The sequence below is a fragment of the Natrix helvetica genome (assembly GCF_964273705.1).
Source record: "Natrix helvetica genome assembly, chromosome: 1".
Taxonomy (NCBI): Eukaryota; Metazoa; Chordata; class Lepidosauria; order Squamata; family Natricidae; genus Natrix; species Natrix helvetica.
Window position 1 is genome coordinate 129,541,633 of NC_138548.1, and position 18,950 is coordinate 129,560,582.

Sequence of the window (18,950 nt, forward strand, 5' to 3'; positions counted from 1 at the left end):
CTTGCATGTGTGGATGTAGAATGAAATAGAATTCTCGACTATATCATGCTTGGCTGGAAAACACAAGATTCTGTTTCAGAGTGGTCCTTTGTAAAATGTTGCAGTGAATTTCAGAAAGCAGTACAGAACCACAGTAAATGAAAGAACAATTAATCAGTGGAACAACTTGCCTCCAGAAGTTGTGAAAGTTCCAGCACTGGAAGTTTTTAAGAAGATGTTGGACAACTATTTGTCTGAAGTGGTGTAGGGTTTCCTGCCTATGCAAGGGGCTGGACTAGAAGACCTCCAAGGTCCCTTCTAACTCTGTTATTCTATTCTAAAGCCAAACTTCAGAGTAACAGGTGATGGGCTAATATTTGGGATCGGGTCAGTCCTAGCTTGAATGGCCAACAGACGGCAATAGCTTGATGAAACGGATATACAAGACCGATTGTTCCCATTTTTCCTCCCGTTTCTTTGGTTGAAGTTTTTATTCTCGCCATATCCCTACGTGGGAGAATCACGCGAACCTGCGATCTTGAAGAGTCCTCTCAAGGGGAAAGCCGGGGTCTGCCACACACATTGTTGCCCTGCTTGTGGAATCGAAGTCTGCCACGGAGGTTGGGAGGGCAGTGCCTCTGAAATTTGGACTGGGCGGCAAAGCGAGCCCCCCACCCCGACCCCCAACATCACCGGGGGGCGGGGGAAGGGCGCGAGGGAGAGGCTCCCTTCGCCCGCCACGCCAGCTGAGGGTGGAGCGTCGCCCGTCCGCCTGCCTCTAGGACCCAGCGGTGCCGGGCACCCTCCAGTCTCTCTCTCAGCAGCACCTGCCCAGCCGGTGATTCAGTCAAGCGGTTGCCGCCGCCAGGATGGTGCAGCTGCCGCAGCTGGTCGTCACCTCCTCCTTGTGGCTCGGGCTGGGCTGGTGGGCGTCTTTGCCGCCAACCGGACTGGCGCTGCCCGAGGTACTGTTCCGTTGCCCGCCCTGCACCGCCGACCGCCTCGCCTCCTGCCATCCCGCCAGACTCGAGACCACCGCCTGCCCGGAGCTAGTGCGAGAGCCCGGCTGTGGCTGCTGTCCAGTTTGTGCCCGCTTCGAGGGGGAGCCCTGCGGGGTGTACACGCCACGTTGCGTCTCCGGGTTCCGCTGCTACCCGAATTCCGACGCTGAGTTGCCCCTTCAGGCGCTGGTGCAGGGACAAGGCACCTGCGCCCGGTGGAGCAACGCCGCTGAGCACGACGCCACCACCGCCGAGCACACCGGGGCGGGTGAGTGGAGGGTCTCCGCGGGGTGGGCTAAGGCGGGAATCAGGGGAAGCGAGCAAGGGATATTTGGCTAAGAATGACCGACCTTTCTGGTCCCGTTTCAGCCCCAGAACTGGCCTTCTAAATAGGTGCAGAGTGCTTCCCCCAAACCGGGAAGGATGAGCGGTTTCCCAACTCTTCGCTGTTCCCCCAAAACGACTTAGACTCGGACTAAACAATGATAATATATATATATTTAATCAAGTGTTAAGTCTGAGTAATCTCGTTGTAGCCTACTTAAAATTGTGGTTGAGAATTTTAAGGCGAAATTGAGCCTCAGTATCTCCTCTGCAGGTAGTTAAATTCTGGGGCTGATTATATGGGAGAATCCCCCCAAATTTGGGCTTGATGTTAGGAAAAGCTAAGTGACTGCCTGCCCATATTTAATACTGCAATTCCGGAGCTTATGGTTGCAACATTTTGTTGTTGCTGCAATGCAACAAAGAGTTTTTCTTAATATTTTGCAAGGTCAGGTGAAGTGCATTCCTTGAGTGCCTACCTGAAGAACCCTGACTATGTGTTGGATGACGTGTTGTGTCTTTCCTGATAGAGAAAATAAATTACGGGTGAATAAATTATGGGTTTGGGGCAGAATTTGAAGATAGATTGGTTTAGTGGGACCTTGAGAAGTGTATTAGAGTGGATTTAAATTGCTGGAAGGTTGAGCAAAAATTGAGAATAGAGTGGTTTGATGGAAGCTTGAGAAGTATATCAGAATTTTTGTGGGAATATGCATAACATGATAATTCTTTAAATACCAGAAACTGCAAATGGCTCAAGAAGCAAGTTGGCTTAACTGAGAAGTGTGAGGAATTGAGAAGTGTGTGTAGAAGACACCCCTGGAGCCTGTAGATAGAAGTCTACAGAAGTCTGGTGATGGTATCAATAATATGAATGTGGGGTGACTGATTGAGAGAACACAATAGAAAGTACTATGGGAAACCATTCTAAAATGCATAAGTGCATGAAAGAATTGAAGAACAGGCACAGGAAATTCATGAGAGGATTATAATTGATACCAACATTTGGGAAGAATTTGGTTTTTAAAAAGGCCAGAAGTAAATTAACTGAGAATTTAGATGTGTTGTTAAGTGTACAAATGGAAATAATTGAATGGTAAGAACTAAACAAAAATAATAAGGATTTGAAGAAGAGACATGTTTTGCTTTGAGACTGCAAGGAAAAAGTAAGACACATGATATTAGGAAGTTGAGTTGATGATAGAATGGAAATTGCATAAAATATAATATGTTTTTGGTGGGTCTTTGGAGTTTTTTTTTTCTGCTGTGGGGTCCACTTTGTGAATACAGCTTGTATGTGTGGATACAGAATGAAACAGAATTTTCAACTATATCATACTTGACTGGAAAACACATTATTCTATTTCAGAGAGGTGCTTTGTAAAAGGATGCAATGAATTGCACAAAATCTTTTTTTTTTTTTTTGAGATGGTGGTTTATTGTGCCACTTTTAAAAAACTATTCTCAAGAAACTTAAAATTTGAAATTTAGGGATCAGAATTCTGAACTGGTTTCCAGTATTGTCTGAAGGGTTCTTTTTCCCTTGTAAGAGCATTAAAGTATAAAGCAACCCTTCTGGTAATATTGGAAACACTGATCCCAGAATTCTGATCCCTGGATTTCAAACTTTATTTTAAGTTTCTTAAGAGTAATTTGATAATTACTTTATAGTGTTTTTAGTATCACTATATATTGATGCCAAAAACACTATATGCATCAGCATTAAGTTGATGTGCTGAATCTTGTATCCCCAGTGATACTGAAGGACGTTTTTAATAGATTATGGAAAACACTCTGTAAAATGATATATCCATGTCAAATTCAATTGCCTTGTGAACTGTCTTAAGACATGATGTACATATTTAATTGTTTGTGATCTCCAAAATCCATTGTGACCAGAGGGTACTACAATTTACCATTTAAAAGCTTACCTTGACTGTCTTAGCTTAAAGCCGTTTAGCTCAAACAGTTAATTATAGTGAAATTAAAATTTACTCTGCCTGAAGTAAAGAAAGAAGAATGCTAGCCTGTATCTCAGCTAGGATTAGAAGAAACTATCCCAAAACCATCCATCCCTAGTGGTATATGCAGCATTTCTTTCACAAAACATTTATTCTATGTAATTCTCAAGTTGTTCTAAATTAGCCTTATAAATGTATGTGTCATGTTCCTATGTCTCCATGATTAGTCAAAAGGAATTCCTTCTAAATTTAATGGGACTTAAATTTAGTCTTTTTCAGTGTAAAGGATATAGTGAAACATCAGTCTTATACTAATTAGGGGACTTTCAAAAAGTCATGAGCTTCAGAAGATATACTAAAGTACATCTTCTAATGCTCATACTTCCGAATGATTGAATGATAGAATGAAATGATTTGAATGGTTGAATGAAATCATTCTTCTATAGTCAGTGTTTTATGGCAAATTTTATTTCATCAACAAAGCTTCATAGGATTTTTACATAAGTATTTAAAAATACTTTTGTAATAGAAATTACTGGGAACACTTAATTTTTATGACATAACTTTGCATGTTTATTGTTCCTCTTTGAGGAATGACAAACACATACAACATAACTTTAATAGTATTGCGTTGCTTAAAAGTACAAGCATGTAGAGGAAAGCACAGCTTGCTTATTTTTTTCCCCCTGGGGAAATAGGCTAATAGATAAAAGGATTATTAAAAACAATTTATTGAATAAAGAGGAATTTCTCAACAGAAACCACCTTTGTTTATTACACATTCCAGAACGATGCTTGCAAAAGATGAACAGGTGATGAGAGTTTTCCCATTATAAATGGAACGGAAGAATGAGAAGAAACCGCTTTTGCTGAGTTTGAGTTCAGTGTAAGACACAGCGCTTTAAGCTCCTTCTTTCAAACTGGAGAGAAGTTAAATCAAATTTAATATAATCTGAACTGAACATAGTTTGGCAAGAGCACCCTCATCTGCCCAAATCCAAGGGCTGATTTAAAACCTTAGGTATATTTAGAATAACACAATAACAGAGTTAGAAGGGACCTTGGAGGTCTTCTAATCCAACTCCCTGCTAAGCAGGAGACCCTAGTATTTACCATTTCAGTGGCTCTCCAGTCTCTTCTTAAAAGTCTCTAGTGATGGAGCAGCCACAACTTCTGAAGGCAAGCCGTCCCATGGGTTAATTGTTTTCACCGTTAGAAAATGTCTCCTTAGTTCTACTTTGCTTCTCTTCTTGATTAGTTTCCCACCATTGTTTCTTGTCTTGCCTTCTGGTGCTTTGGAAAATAGTTTGACACTGCCCCCTCTTGTTAGTGGCAGCCCCTCAAATATTGGAATACTGCTATCATGTCCCCTCTAGTCCTTCTTTTCACTAGACTAGACAAACCCAATTCCTTCATATGTTCTTCTTGGGTTTTAGCCTCCAAGCCCTAATCATCTTTGTTGCTCTTTTCTATGCTCTTTTCAGAGTCTCAACATTTTTTTTTTATAATGAAGTGACCAAACCTGGATGCAGCATTCTAAGTGTGGTCTTACCAGGGTTTGGTAAAGCAGTACTAAAACTTCACACGATCTTGATTCTATCCCTCTGTTAATGCAACGTAGGATTTATGGCTGCAGTTTGCTGGCTCATATTTAAGGACTCCAAGGTCCCTATCACAGTTACTGCTATTGAGCCAGATTTCACCTAATCTTACCTGGACATTTGGTTTTTCTTGCCTAAGTGTAAAACCTTACTTTTCTCTACATTGAATTTCATTTTGTTAAATAGGGCTGAGTGTTCCAGTCTGTCAAAATCCATCTGGATCTTGAGCCTATATTCTGGTCTTTTAGTTATTCCTGCCAGTTTGGTGTTGTCTACAAATTTGATGAGTTCCCCTTCTATTCCCTTATCCAAATAGCTTATGAAGATATTGAAAAGTACACATATAGCCTTACTGCTTAGATTCTCATTTTTAGGTTGAATTTCAGAGTGGCTAGAATTGCCTCTAGACCCTTTACTTTTTCTTCCAGTAATTTGTTTAGTTTACATTTAGTACAGATGTTACATGCGGTGCATGTTTATTCCATGGATTCTTGATTATTTGTACTGTACAGAGAAGGTCAGGAGGGGCGAGCCTTTTCTTAATTGAGGACTGGAATGCAATTCCTAAAATAAGGAGGGGGGATGGATTTTGCCCCTGATGAGAGTCAGGAAGGTAACAGGAGTCAAACAAGGAATAAGAGTGTATATGCTTCTGCTATGGGCTTTGGGGTTGTTTAATCTTTCACTAAAGCCTGTGTAGTCCAGTCAGACTTCATGTAGGAAGAAATGCAAACAATATGTGGCAAGAATAGATGTCATTTCTGATCGTAAAACAGGCTGTGAGTATTCTCCTGAATAGTAGAATACTTGTGGGAATCAAAATAAGGGTTCAAGTACAATTATGACCCTTGGGGCCAAGTTTTATAAAATTCTGAACAATTCATCTTGCTTCATAAAGATACTTAATTAAAACTAGGCTAACTTCAACAATACCTAATTGGTATTTAATTGGAGTTCTTGCTTCACTTCTATTAAGTCAACAAAGATGACATTCTATTTACTGCTTCTATAGTCTATAGTCAAACACTACCAGCTGGTCTCAGTGTATTCTTCCAAATCCTCTGTGAAATGACTTCATGAATTTTATTCCAATTTTTCTTTAATAAGATAAGTTTTAAATTGGCCCCATTTCACAAAATATTGCAACTGTTTTCCTGTTGATATGAAAATATTCCCATTGTTCCTATTTCTAAGATATGCCTTCATATTTTGATAAAAGTATACAAGTAACTCTTGTAAAGTTCATAGTAAAGAAACGGCTGCAATTGTGTACATGGGCACTTAGTTCACTGAGCTTGAAAACCTTTAAGCATGCATTGGATGACTGAGATACCTTTGGCTGTCAGCATTCTCATAAACATATTTGGTGGAATTGCTTAGCATTTGAAAAAGAAATGAGATATGGTAAACCTAAATCTCTTCCCCGAGAAAAAAAAAAAATCTTCTGCAAACTACCCTGGTATTTTTACATTGTTTTCCCCACTTTTATTATCTTGGTCTTATTATGTTAACCTGATATAGTGCCTACTATACTTCAGTTTACTGTCAACATGTTTTGAATATCTGACAGAAGAAGTCTACATGATTGCATGCTACAACAAATCTGATATTTGCAAAGTGTTCTGGGACATTGGCTTTATTATCTATACTAGTGTTAGTGATTCTATAAAAGTTTGTTTTTTATGACCTGATTTTTGCCACATTTTTTTAAAAGGTTGCCTAATAACCTGAATATCATTGGTCATTTAAGACTTTTCCAAGTAGATTGTTGGCTCATCTTTCTCATACAAATTGGTCCTCCCTGGTTAGCTAGATTTCATTGAAGATTCAACACTAAATGTGACCATATGACCAAAGAGAGGGTGGAGGGCTTAGAATAGTCACTCCTTTTAAAGAACAAAATAATAATTTTGATAACTTAGAACTACTGAATTACTAATACACATCAAATATGTAATTTTATTTAGAAGTTATGTATTTCTCCTTTTTTATGAGTGATACATGTTGAAAAGCATTTAAATACTTAAAAACAGAATTGGACTTCTAATGTGACATGTGTTGTACAGCTTAGAAAGAGTAGCTACAGTGATCACCGCTTACTCTGTCCCTTTGGTCACAAACAAGAATGAGTTTATGTTCTGAGTAGGAATAATATCAAGGTCAGAAGTCTGAATTGATAGTTCATTTCAAGAGGAAACAATTATAGAATGCTAAGGAAATAAAAGATTACAGAGGTTTGTTCTTCATTCTCCTGTGAAATCAAGGTGGATGATATATTCTTTGCAACCTTCAAACTCTTCTGGAATGAAGTGGTAGAAATGTTGCGACCTTCTCTGGAATTTAGCCTTTGGCCTGATGCTACATTAGCTTTCAACTCAGAGGATTTTACAACTTCTGCTGATGTAGACTCCAGTAATTGCAGTGCCCTGTTCCATCAGATTCATGTTACAAAGCGTGTTTGGACTCGGACATGGTAAAAGATTATTCATCTCTTTTAAAGCCGAATGATTTTTGAAGCAAGATGGAAAATCCCTGAGTTAAGCTTTGAGTATGAGTTAAATTGCAGATTCATATTAAAATTAAAATTTTACATTTAAAATAAATATTAGAATAACTTGTGTAGAGTCAATATCATTTCTGCCCAGAGTTACCCTGTGGTAAGATGGGTGGCCAATAAATTTTATGAATAAATTATAAATAAATAAATTTTGGATTTAGTATATGACACTTTACAGAAACCAATACCGAATCTTCTTATCTGATTATTATAATATAAAGGCCAGATATTTTAGGTCAAGTTTTTAAAACGTCTGTCTGTTTAAATCAGGGGTCTTCAAACTTTTTGAACAGGGGCCCAATTCACGGTCCCTCACACTGTTGGGGGGCTGGACCAGCTGGGTGGGCATGTGACTGGTTGGACATGGCCAATTTAGCAGTCCATTTTGCCTTTTTCCTTGCAGTACTTGTTCAACCCAAAGAATCAATTTACTTAAGAGCCCCCTCCAAATGGAAAAAGAGCTCAAACTTTCTTGCCACTTGCCTAACTTCATTAAAACAGCAGCTTCAGGTTCTTTGAAATAGGTCATTAAAAAAAAGAATAAAACAAACAGGATTTCCTTCAAAATAATTCCTGATCATATGTTTCAGATGACCACACAATAAACCAAACTGAGAACTGCACCAATTAAGACTGCAACTAAAACCCCCAAGATGGGCATTGAGAGACATTGGAAGCAGGTGGAAGAAGGCGAGAACCAACACACACACACACACACACACACACACACACACACACACACACACACACACAAAATTTAAGGAGGCTGGACTATAGTTTGAAAAAAAATGAACAAACTTCTACGAACACTGCACATATCTTTATTTGTAGTGCAAAAAGCATGTAATAATACATTTAAAATGAAGAACAATTTTAACCAACATAAATATACTACTAATTCAATGGGAGGTGCAGGCCTGCTTATTTGGGATTACAGGGCTAAAGGTCTTTTAAGCCTGGAGGAGATTTCACAAACTGATTTGCTTTTTGCTACAGTTGTGCATGTGTATATATACACATGAATATCTACCAAAATTGTTCAGCAACCAATTTGGTGGATGTACTTTATATGTGGGAAGAATCAAAGCAGTGGGTGAATTCTCCTTCAGGCATTATACTGCAGTTGCATTTGAATTAGTGTTAGCCAACTTCAGCTGATTTTGAAAAAGCTAGGAGAGACATGTCACCCAACCACTTACTTACTTACTTTTAAAGTGCTCCTTTAAAAGCAGCCCCTTCCCTACTCACCCACAGGCCCAGGATTACATGGCTGTGAAAAACATCTGAAAGTCTGTTTTTAAAGTATTTTAATTACTTTTAATAACTTTTAAAGTACTACTTTACAAGCTGACAGCTGCTTTGCAAGCCAACACCACCCCCACTCCTACTCACCCACCGGTCCTGGATCATATGGCTGTGAAAAAATCTGAAAGGCTGTTTTTAAAGCACTTTTAAAGACTTTTAACACATTACTTCACAAGGTGGCAGCTGCTTTTCATTCCACCACTCCACGGGCTGGATACTTTTCATTGGGGGGCCATATCCGGCCCGTGGGCTGTAGTTTGAGGATGCCTGGTTTAAATAATAGGTTGAATTTTGACATCTTTTTATTTTTAAGACAAACGTACTTCCAATTCTTTATTTGTAATTTTTTTGTAAAAAGTTTTTTATTTTTCCTTTCAAATTCATTATTAGATATACATTCTTATAATTGTTATTTAACATATGTCAATTCATATCATTTTTCTACCTGTATATTTACATTAATATTTTCTTATTTCCCCTCCCCCTGTATTTGTCATGTGTCATCTGAGATATTTATTTCATGTTTTGTTCCTTTTTCTTTCTATTTATACCTTTTTTCAAAATACTCATAAAATCGCCCCCATGTCCTGTAACACACTGATTCCTCTTTGTCCTTTATTCTCAATGTCAACCTGTTCATTTCTGCACAATCTAATATCTTCTTTATTACTTCCCATTCCGATGGGGTTTTGTCTGCTTTCCAGTTTTGTGCAAATACAATTCTGGGTGATGTTAATTATTTGTACAATTAAATATGAATCTTCTTTACTGTATTTCTCTGGTAGAATACCCAATAAAAATATCTCTGGCTTAAACTCTATGGCTTTTTGCATCCCTACACGTCCATCACATATGATAGTACGTTCCTGGCAATTGGTGACATTTCCAACATTTAGCTGATTTATCCTTAAACATTTTTGCTAATCTTTCAGGTGTCATGTGCCGTCTATAAAACATTTTATATAAATTCTCTTTATATGCTGTCGCCATTGTCAGATTATAATTCCTTTCCCATAGTTGTTGCCGTTTTTCTAGTTCTATTGTATATCCAACATTTTTTGCCCATCTTATCATTGTTTCTTTGACCTCATCTTCTTCTAGGTATATTCTAAGTAAATAACTCTACAATTTTTTGATCATTTTTTCATCTGTTCCCATGAGTATCCTATCTAATTCTGAGTTTTCCATATTAAAACCATACTCTGACATCTTTCTCATATCTTGTTTGTATTTGCATTTGTTTAAACCATACTATATCAATCCCTTGTTCTTCCAATTCTTTCTTCTGTTTTAGTTCTCCCTGAACTGTTAATATATCTTTGTACCTAATAACCTTTTTCATACTACTAGTATTTGGATGTGCCAGAGCCTCTATCGTTGAGAGCCACGTTGGTATTTCCATATAATGTTTTTCTTTTACTTTTTCCCATACTGCATATAAACCATTTCTTACATAGTGTCTCTGAAAGTAACCGTGTATTCTATTTTTCCCACACCACAAAAATGTGTGCCAACCCAGTTGCATATTGTGTCCCTCCAAGTCTAGTTACCTTGCATTCCTTAGTAATATCCATTCTTTTATTCACGTTAGAGCTTATTTGTAATTTTATGTCCCTGATAGCTGTTTAATAGATAAAACTGCATTCAGTGAGTCTTAGCTTCAGTACTCTTTATTTCTCTTATGCCAATTAGAATATTAGATGTAGCAAAATGACAGCTCTAGCCACAAATATGCAAACCATTGATAATCTGAATATAAACAGTTCCCATAGCAGTTCCAATATATAATTGGGCAATTGTAAGCAGAATATTTTCAGGAGTACCACCATGACATATACATTCTTGCACTGGTGCATTTCTAAACTGATATGCATTTTTGAATCAGCATCTTTTATCACCTTTTGCTAATTTGTCTGCCATGACTATAGCTAGATGGAAATATATTGGAACTGCTTTCTCCCAGATAACATTTCATTTAAAGTATAATAGTGCATGGAACCCCTATTTAAAAATTATTGGCTATAGCATCATTTCCAATGTCATTACATTTATTTAATTATAATATTTTAGGTGGCCCACAGTTTGCCTTCAGAGCTTGTAGGTGCTATGCCACCAGATACCTGGGTCATATTATTATATAATAATAATAATAATAAATTTGGATTTATTAGCCGCTCCCTTTCCAAGTAGGACTCGGGGCGGCGTACAATGGAGCATAAAACATAAAAAATATATAACAGCACCAAACGTACATACATACACAACACACATACATACACGGAGGAGGAAGCAAATTACATCAATAGACAGTTAAAAATCAGCTTTAAAATACCCCAATTGTAAAAACCCAATAAAAATTAATATTTAAGAACAATTTAAAAAACAGTTTGTAGGAATGGGAAAATTACGATTGCGATTGAGCCAGGCCGGATAATTGAAAGAGGTGGGTCTTCAGCTGTACACGGAAGGAGCGGAGATCGGAAGTAATCCTGATGTCACGGGGGAGGTCATTCCATAGGGCTGGGCCCATCACAGAGAAGGCTCTGCTCCTGGGTGTCGCCCCCCGGCACTGTTTGGCGGACGGCACCCGGAGAAGTCCCTCTCTGTGTGAGCGAATTGGTCGTAGGGATGTGTGGGGCAGGATGCGATCCTGCATATAACTAGGCCCTGTGCCATGGAGCGCTTTAAAGATCATAATCAAAACCTTGAAACGCACTCGGTAGACCACAGGCAGCCAGTGCAGCTCGCGCAGGAGAGGTGTTACAGGGGAGTATCTAGTCCTCCCCATAATCACCCGCGCGGCCGCGTTCTGGACCAACTGTAGTCTCCGAGTGCATCTCAAGGGAAGCCCCATGTAGAGAGCATTGCAGTAATCCAGGCGAGACGTCACTAGCGCATGGGTGACTGTGCGTAGGGCATCCCGGTCCAATAAGGGGCGCAATTGGCGCATCAGGCGAACCTGATGGAACGCCCCCCTTGCCACGGCTGTTACATGGTTATCCATGGACAGCCGGGTATCCAGGAGGACGCCCAAATTGCGCACCTGTTCCATGGGGGCTAGTTGGACGCCCCCGATGGCCAGAGATGGAAGCACCTGGTTGAACCGGGAGGCCGGAAGCCACAGCCACTCCGTCTTGGAAGGGTTGAGTTTTAGTCGGTTGCCATCCATCCAGACCCGTACGGCCTCCAGACACCGGGACATCATTTCGACGGCCTCATTGGGGTGGTTCGGAGTGGAAATGTATAGCTGAGTATCATCAGCATACAGATGATATCCCACTCCAAAACCACGGATGATCTCGCCCAGCGGTTTCATATATGTGTTGAACAGGAGAGGCGAGAGCACCGATCCCTGTGGCACTCCACATGTGAGTGGCCTCCGGGTCGAACTCTGCTCCCCTGTCAACACACGTTGCGTCCGACCAGAGAGGTAGGAGCCAAACCACCGTAAAACGGTGCCCCTGACTCCCAGCCCCTCTAGCCGGTGCAACAGGATACCATGGTCGATGGTATCGAACGCCGCCGAGAGATCTAATAGGACCAGGATAGAGGAACAACCCCTATCTCTGGCCCTCCAGAGATCATCGACCAATGCGACCAAGGCCGTCTCCGTGCTGTGCCCGGGTCGGAAGCCGGACTGGCGCGGGTCTAGATAATCATTTTCCTCCAGGTGACGTGGGAACTGCTGTGCTACCACACTCTCTACAACCTTCGCTAAAAAAGGAAGGTTGGAGACTGGATGATAATTGACTAGGTCCGTTGGGTCCAGGGAAGGCTTCTTGAGCAGGGGCCTCACCACCGCCTCTTTCAAGGCGGCCGGTAGAGACCCCTCACCCAACGAGGCGTTCACCAGGCCCAGGAGCCAGTCGCGCGTAACCTCCCAGGATGCCAGTACAAGCCAGGAGGGACACGGGTCCAATAAACATGTGGTGGGTCGCAGACGTCCACGCAACCTGTCCAAATCCTCGATGGCAACCGAGTCAAACTTCTCCCAAAGCGGTCCCTCAAGACTCGCAACGGGCGTCTCTACTGAACCACTGAAAGGGGTCCATCCCATCCGGATTTGAGCGACTTTGTCCTGTAGATAATTCCCAAACTCCTCTGCTCTGCCCTGTAGAGGGGCTTCCCGTGGTCTCTCAAACAAGAGGGAACGGGTCACCCGAAACAGGGCGGCAGGGCGGTTATCTGCAGACGCAATAAGAGCGGCGCAATGTTGACGTTTGGCCGCTCTTAATGCCACAAGGTACGTCTTCAAATAGGCTCGTGCCTGTGCTCGGTCAAATTCGGAGCGGGAGGATCTCCAACGACTCTCTAGGCGTCTCTTGTGGCGTTTCATCACCCTTAGCTCCTCGGTAAACCAAGGTGCCAGGGTGGTTCGTCGCCGCAGGAGAGGCCGCAAAGGCGCCACCCGGTCTAGGGCCCCGGCAGCCGCACTATTCCATGCGACTACCAGGTCCTCCACTCGGGGGCGGGTCAGGTCCACAGGAGGTGGCCCAAGTTCCGTCTGGAACCTATCCGGTTCCATCAGGCGCTTGGGGCGGAACCATCTAATACCTTCCAGTTCCGCCTCCTCGCGGCGGGGGGTAGCACCAGGGAAGTCCAGCCGGAGAAGTGAGTGATCCGACCATGACAGGGGAATAGTGTCTAGATCCCCTATTCCCAGATCACTCGTCCACTGGCCAGAGACAAAAACAAGGTCCAGGGTGTGGCCTCCCTCGTGAGTAGGGCCCTGAATTAACTGGGTCAGGTCCATGGCTGTCATGGAAGCCATGAACTCCCGAACCCCCTCCGACGCTTCTCCCATCGACGGCAGATTAAAATCCCCCATCACTAAAAGTTTGGGGGTCTCAACCGCCACCGATGAGATCAGCTCAAGGAGTTCGGGCAGGGCCGCTGAAGTATAGCGAGGAGCCAGGTATACTATCAGCAGGCCCAACTGCCTCCCTGGGCCCCATCTCACGACGAGGGACTCACACCCGGATGTCTGCGGCACAGTGAACTCTCTCGGCTCTAAGTCTTCCCGGATAATCACTGCTACCCCACCGCCCCTTCCCTGGGCCCGAGGCTGGTGAAATGCTCGATAACCTGGAGGGCACATTTCCACAAGGGGTAGACCTCCCTTGTGGCCCAACCAGGTCTCGGTTATTCCGGCGAGGTCCGGGTCCCCCTCCAAAATTAGATCGTGGATGAGGGGGGCCTTATTGACAACGGACCTCGCATTGCATAACAGCAGTCTCAGGCCTTGGGTCTGTAGATCCTGACCACCTAGTATGCAGGGGTTGGTACAAACGACCGGGAATGACCAAAAACCCCGGTCTCCCAACCGACTACGTGCTCTTAAACTGTCCTCGCACCTGCCCCTCCCCACGACCGTTGGTATTAAGGTGCCCTGCATAGGAATGCTATCTTCCCTCTCCTCCCCCACTCCGCTCCCTCCTCTTTCGACCACACCTAAGTGCCTGGCTCTTCCATCCCTCCTAACCAGTTCCCCCCCCCCATCCCTACAACCCCTCCCCCCCCCATCCTTATAACCCCTTACAACTTTTAAAAAACATTTAATTAAAAAACCCCTTAACGTGCGCTTCCTCCACCTCTCTGGGTTAATGAACCCGTCCTCAAGGTGGGCCCTTGAAAGGGCAGGAGGCCATAGCTGCGAGAGGGGGGAATCTCGTAGCTGTAGAAGGTCTAGCCTCGTATATAACATAATTAGACAGGGCCAAGCATGTGGTAGACATGCTTAAAAGCCAAAAAATATTGGACAAAAATACACATGCGGCTGGAAAAAATGACAAAACAGCATATTGACTTAAAGCCAGAGATATTCCTGTTGGGAATTCTACCTGAAAGGTATAGCATATAGGAGAATGCATACTTAATTATTAATGAATTAACAGCAACTAGAATTGTATTTGCACAAAATTGGAAAAGTGAAGAGATACCAACAGAGGAGAATGTGATCAGGAAAATATCAGAATGTGCAGATATGAATAGATTAACGCTTGCAGTTAAGGAGAAAGAACAAACTGAATATTATACGACATGAGACCTAGTTTATCAATGGTTAATAACAAAAGAAATTATCTGTTTCATTGCCAGATTTCAGTGATGTGAGCTGGGCTTCCAGTGGTTTAGGAAGTTTATAGTAGTTTTTTTAACAGTAGAAATGTGAAAGATTTTCTTCCCAGAAGCCTTCAATACCCACTGCTGAACATAGAAGATAAAATGATACTTTTACAATTTTGTCATTTTCTGCTGAATTTCTATAGCAAAATCTTGGAATGCTGGAATGTGGTAAATGTGGTACTGGAGACTGCATGTCTTGCTTGCTCAGTCTCATGCATCTGCCTAATGCATCTGATAATTTCATTTAAAATACCTCTGCAAGTAGCATTAGCATAAAGTAGCCTGTATTGTGAAGAGGAAGAGAAAAGAAATAAGATCTGGAAATAATTGACATGTGATTGCAAAAGATTATTCCTGCAGGACTGCGTCTCTGGAAGAGAAAAAGTGTTCATCCTTACCTATAAGTTTTTCTATTGACTTCTAATTTCTTATTGACCTAAAATATTTCATATTCTACATCTTCTGCCCTCTAAACATCTCAGCTACCACAAGAAGATTAAAAAAAAGCCTTCTTTCTCCAACTGAGTTCAATAGCAGACACGTTCATGCATGGCATCACTTTACTTTTGTGATACTTTCAAGATAAAGACCATTTCTCTGACATTGGTAAGAGCAGGACAAGCACTAAGAAAAAGATAGAGCAAGCTTTTAAGGACTTTTTATAGCGCTAATTTTTTTTCTAAATATTTTAATATTTTCCACTTATTTAAACTAAATTTAGATGCTAAATAACACATGTAACTAAATTAAATTCCTTTTGTTGAATTATCATTATTGTTCCAACCTTTTGAGTAGAATAATCAAATGGGGATGTATGGGCAAATAAAGATAGCCACGCTTCATGTATAGCACCATTGGTTCTGAGTTGCACTGCAGTTTGGTCCATAGTGTATATTAGAAAAAATATCTCTTGGGGCAAATAAACTTGAACTCCACAATCTGCAGTTGAGTCAAAGAAGATCCCTAAAACTAAAAGATCTAGCTAATTATTTTAATTTCTATAGTGTATCATTAGTTGTACTGATTCTCAATCAATTCTTGAACTGAATATATATTTAAGCCTACTGAAGCCAAAAATAAATTATATACCTGAGATACATCCTCCCATGTATACCCTCCTCAATCTTTATGTGCCCTCTTGATGTTTTTTTTTTAAACTTGGGAAATAACTTATGCTACAAACTATACAACATGTACATGTTATATGAACATGATATGGTCTCCTGGTCAAAATCATGACTGACTAAATTGTCTTAAAATTGTCTCATTTATTTGATAGTCTTAACATCCTATTGTTTTCCCCCTGTGGAAACTCAAGGCAGCTTACAGCTGGTATTCCTTTTTGATCCAGATTCTGATCAAAGTAACATTTGATGAAAGCAGAGTTACTTTGAATTTATTCTCTATTTAATTTGTGAAGTAGATGATTCCTAGACTATGTCAATATTAGAACCGAACCTACTTGAGTCTTTTTTCCCTGCACAGTGTAGCCTACCTCCAGAGCTCAAGGAAGTTTCACAGTCTATGAAGCACATGGCTGTCCACCCACATCCCATCTCCTCCTCAAAGAATGTGCTCACACCTTGCTCTATTTAGTTCGCTTTCCACTCTTCATCTCCATCTGGTGCCTTTCTATTCCAAGTCTGGCATAGGGCCACTTAGAAACAAAAAGGCAAGTCATCATAACAGGAAAGGAAGTTTTAAAAAACAGCTTTTAGCCCCCTCAAATTGTCCTTATAAAAATCATGTATCCTAGACAACTCTTAAATCTCACCTTATGTATCATATTTATATGGCTGTCCGTCTCCTAAGAGCATGGCTCTTAAGTGTACAGAAGAGAATTAAAAAGAGAAATAAATATATAAAAGCAACCATCATTAAAACTAAAAAAAAAACCACCTATTAAAAAACACATGAGCAAAGAGCCTAGTAAGGGAGTCATTGCAGGATCTCCCCAGTCCCCTAGGAAATAAGCAGATTTTAAGGAACTTGTGGAATGTGGAAAGAAATAGAGTTAGCCTCATTCCCAAGGGTGAGAAAAGATTCCATAATGTAGGCACCTCAGCTTAGAAGGCCCATTTCCTGGGACCCACCAATTGCAATTCCCAATTAGATGGAATCTGCAACATGCTTTCTCTGCCATATCTGGTGCAACAAACAAATATAATCGGGGGGAGAGGTGGTCGCTCAAGATAATTTGACCCCATGCCATGAACAGCTTTAAAGGTCAAACCAGCACCTTCAATTGGATCCAAAAGCACAATGACAACCAATGCATGTTGTACAGCAGATGTAATTTGTGCCATTCTAGGGGCACACATAACTGCATTTTGCATCAGCTGAAGCTTCTGGATACTCTTCAAGAGCAATCCCAGCAGAGCACATTACAGAAAGCTAGCATTTTCTCATTTATATTCTTTCTACCTTCAGCCAATCATCTTTGATACGTGCTGTTGGTGAAGGTTTTGAGATGCTTGCTCCCACTTCATGTGAGAATGGGTTGAAATATGCAAGCACACAAACACATACTTACATGCCTAATAAATAGATTTACTATTTAATAAATTGGATGGATTAAAATCTAATAAATTTTAAAACAGTGAAATTCTGTTTCTATTATGTTAATAGGTTTTTTGAAGATAGACTTATGGCATTATGTGAAGTGTATATCTCTACAGACAAGTCTTCAATTGCATGCTGTCTTTCTATTCTATGATATTTTTTTCTTTGTTTGCTTTTACCTGCATATTGCCAATCTCTCTATATATACTTACTTTAATAATTATAGGCAGCCCTTGTTAGATTTACATGCCGTAGTCACCCATAGTCATTTTGAAAGCTAATACCATGACATAGTGCATGGAAAAGTAAAGCATTTACATACTGTCTGATAAACCCATCCTGCAAATGGTTGGGTGTTTTTTCCTCCTAAATCTGAACCAGATAAAAACATACAACAGCAAATTGTAACTTACTCTTTATTTGGTTTTCACTAGCATATAGATAAATAGTAATAATAATATTAAAGAAATAGAACCAAATATAGAAGCATTAAATATGTAATAAGCCTACTTAGGTAGTTCTGTTTACTTCATGTTCAGGAAGATTATCGCAAGAAACAAATCACATGTTCCTGTACACATTTAATTAAAATATTTTTTCTGGTATGCTGTGCGCATTCCCTTACAGGTCTAATTATTTAGATGATTTTTACATTCAAGATGATTAGGAACCAAAAATACCCAACTGGTATATGTCTGTTGTTAATGACGGATGTATTTTATGTGGCTATGCAGTGTTTCAGATTTGATTCAGAAGAGGAATTCTGGACTGCATAGAAGGATAGGTGTTTCCATTTCCAAGACAGTGAAGGTAGGGAACTTCATGATCCTATTTTAATAATCGCAGACAGGTATGCACTCATTTTAAGCACTGGAGAGCAGGAATCCTGAAGTTGTTTTTCAATAGCTAACATTTGGAAATTAATCTGTGCAACCTACCCCAGTCTAAAACTTCCCTTTTCCATAGGTTTGTAGTTACATATGTTGCATTTTATATTGATTTCCAAGTTTGCATCTAAAATATTTGTTTCTAGATACAGAGTTCTACTTGGCTAATGTGTTTGTGAATGTTGCCACCTTGGGGAGACAAGTTATTAAATTTTCATTGACCAAAACATAGCTTTCAGTCTGCCTCTAATGCATAATGCATGTTAATCAGCTTTGTTCTTAGAGCCATAGAGATAGGAAGGACTCCAACATCATCAAGTATAGCCCCCTGTTCAGTGCAAGCATTCGAAATAAAGTATCATAGACAGATAGCTGTTCAGCCTCTGTTGTATCCAAATACCCCTCTAGAGGGACACAGTAGTTCAGTGGCTAAGATGCTCAGCTGGTCGATCAGAAGGTCGGCAGTTCAGCGGTTTGAATCCCTAGTGCCGTGTAACGGAGTGAACTCCCGTTACTTGTCCCAGCTTCTGCCAACCTAGCAGTTCGAAAGCATGTAAAAATGCAAATAGAAAAATAATGGTGGGAAGGTAACAGTGTTCCGTGTGTCTTTGGCATTTAGTCATGCCAGCCACATCTTCAGACAGCGCTGG

General features: G+C 40.8%; 1 protein-coding gene across 1 annotated transcript in view; it reads left to right on the plus strand.

The window, feature by feature from the left end:
• The first annotated feature begins 805 nt into the window (after positions 1 to 805).
• Positions 806 to 18,950, plus strand: part of IGFBP2 (insulin like growth factor binding protein 2) — a 70,855-nt gene continuing 52,710 nt past the window's right edge. The window contains exon 1 of the mRNA XM_081957243.1: positions 806 to 1,248. Within this exon, the coding sequence (XP_081813369.1) occupies positions 849 to 1,248 (400 nt within the window). The 5' untranslated portion in view covers positions 806 to 848. The remainder of the gene's footprint in view (positions 1,249 to 18,950) is intronic.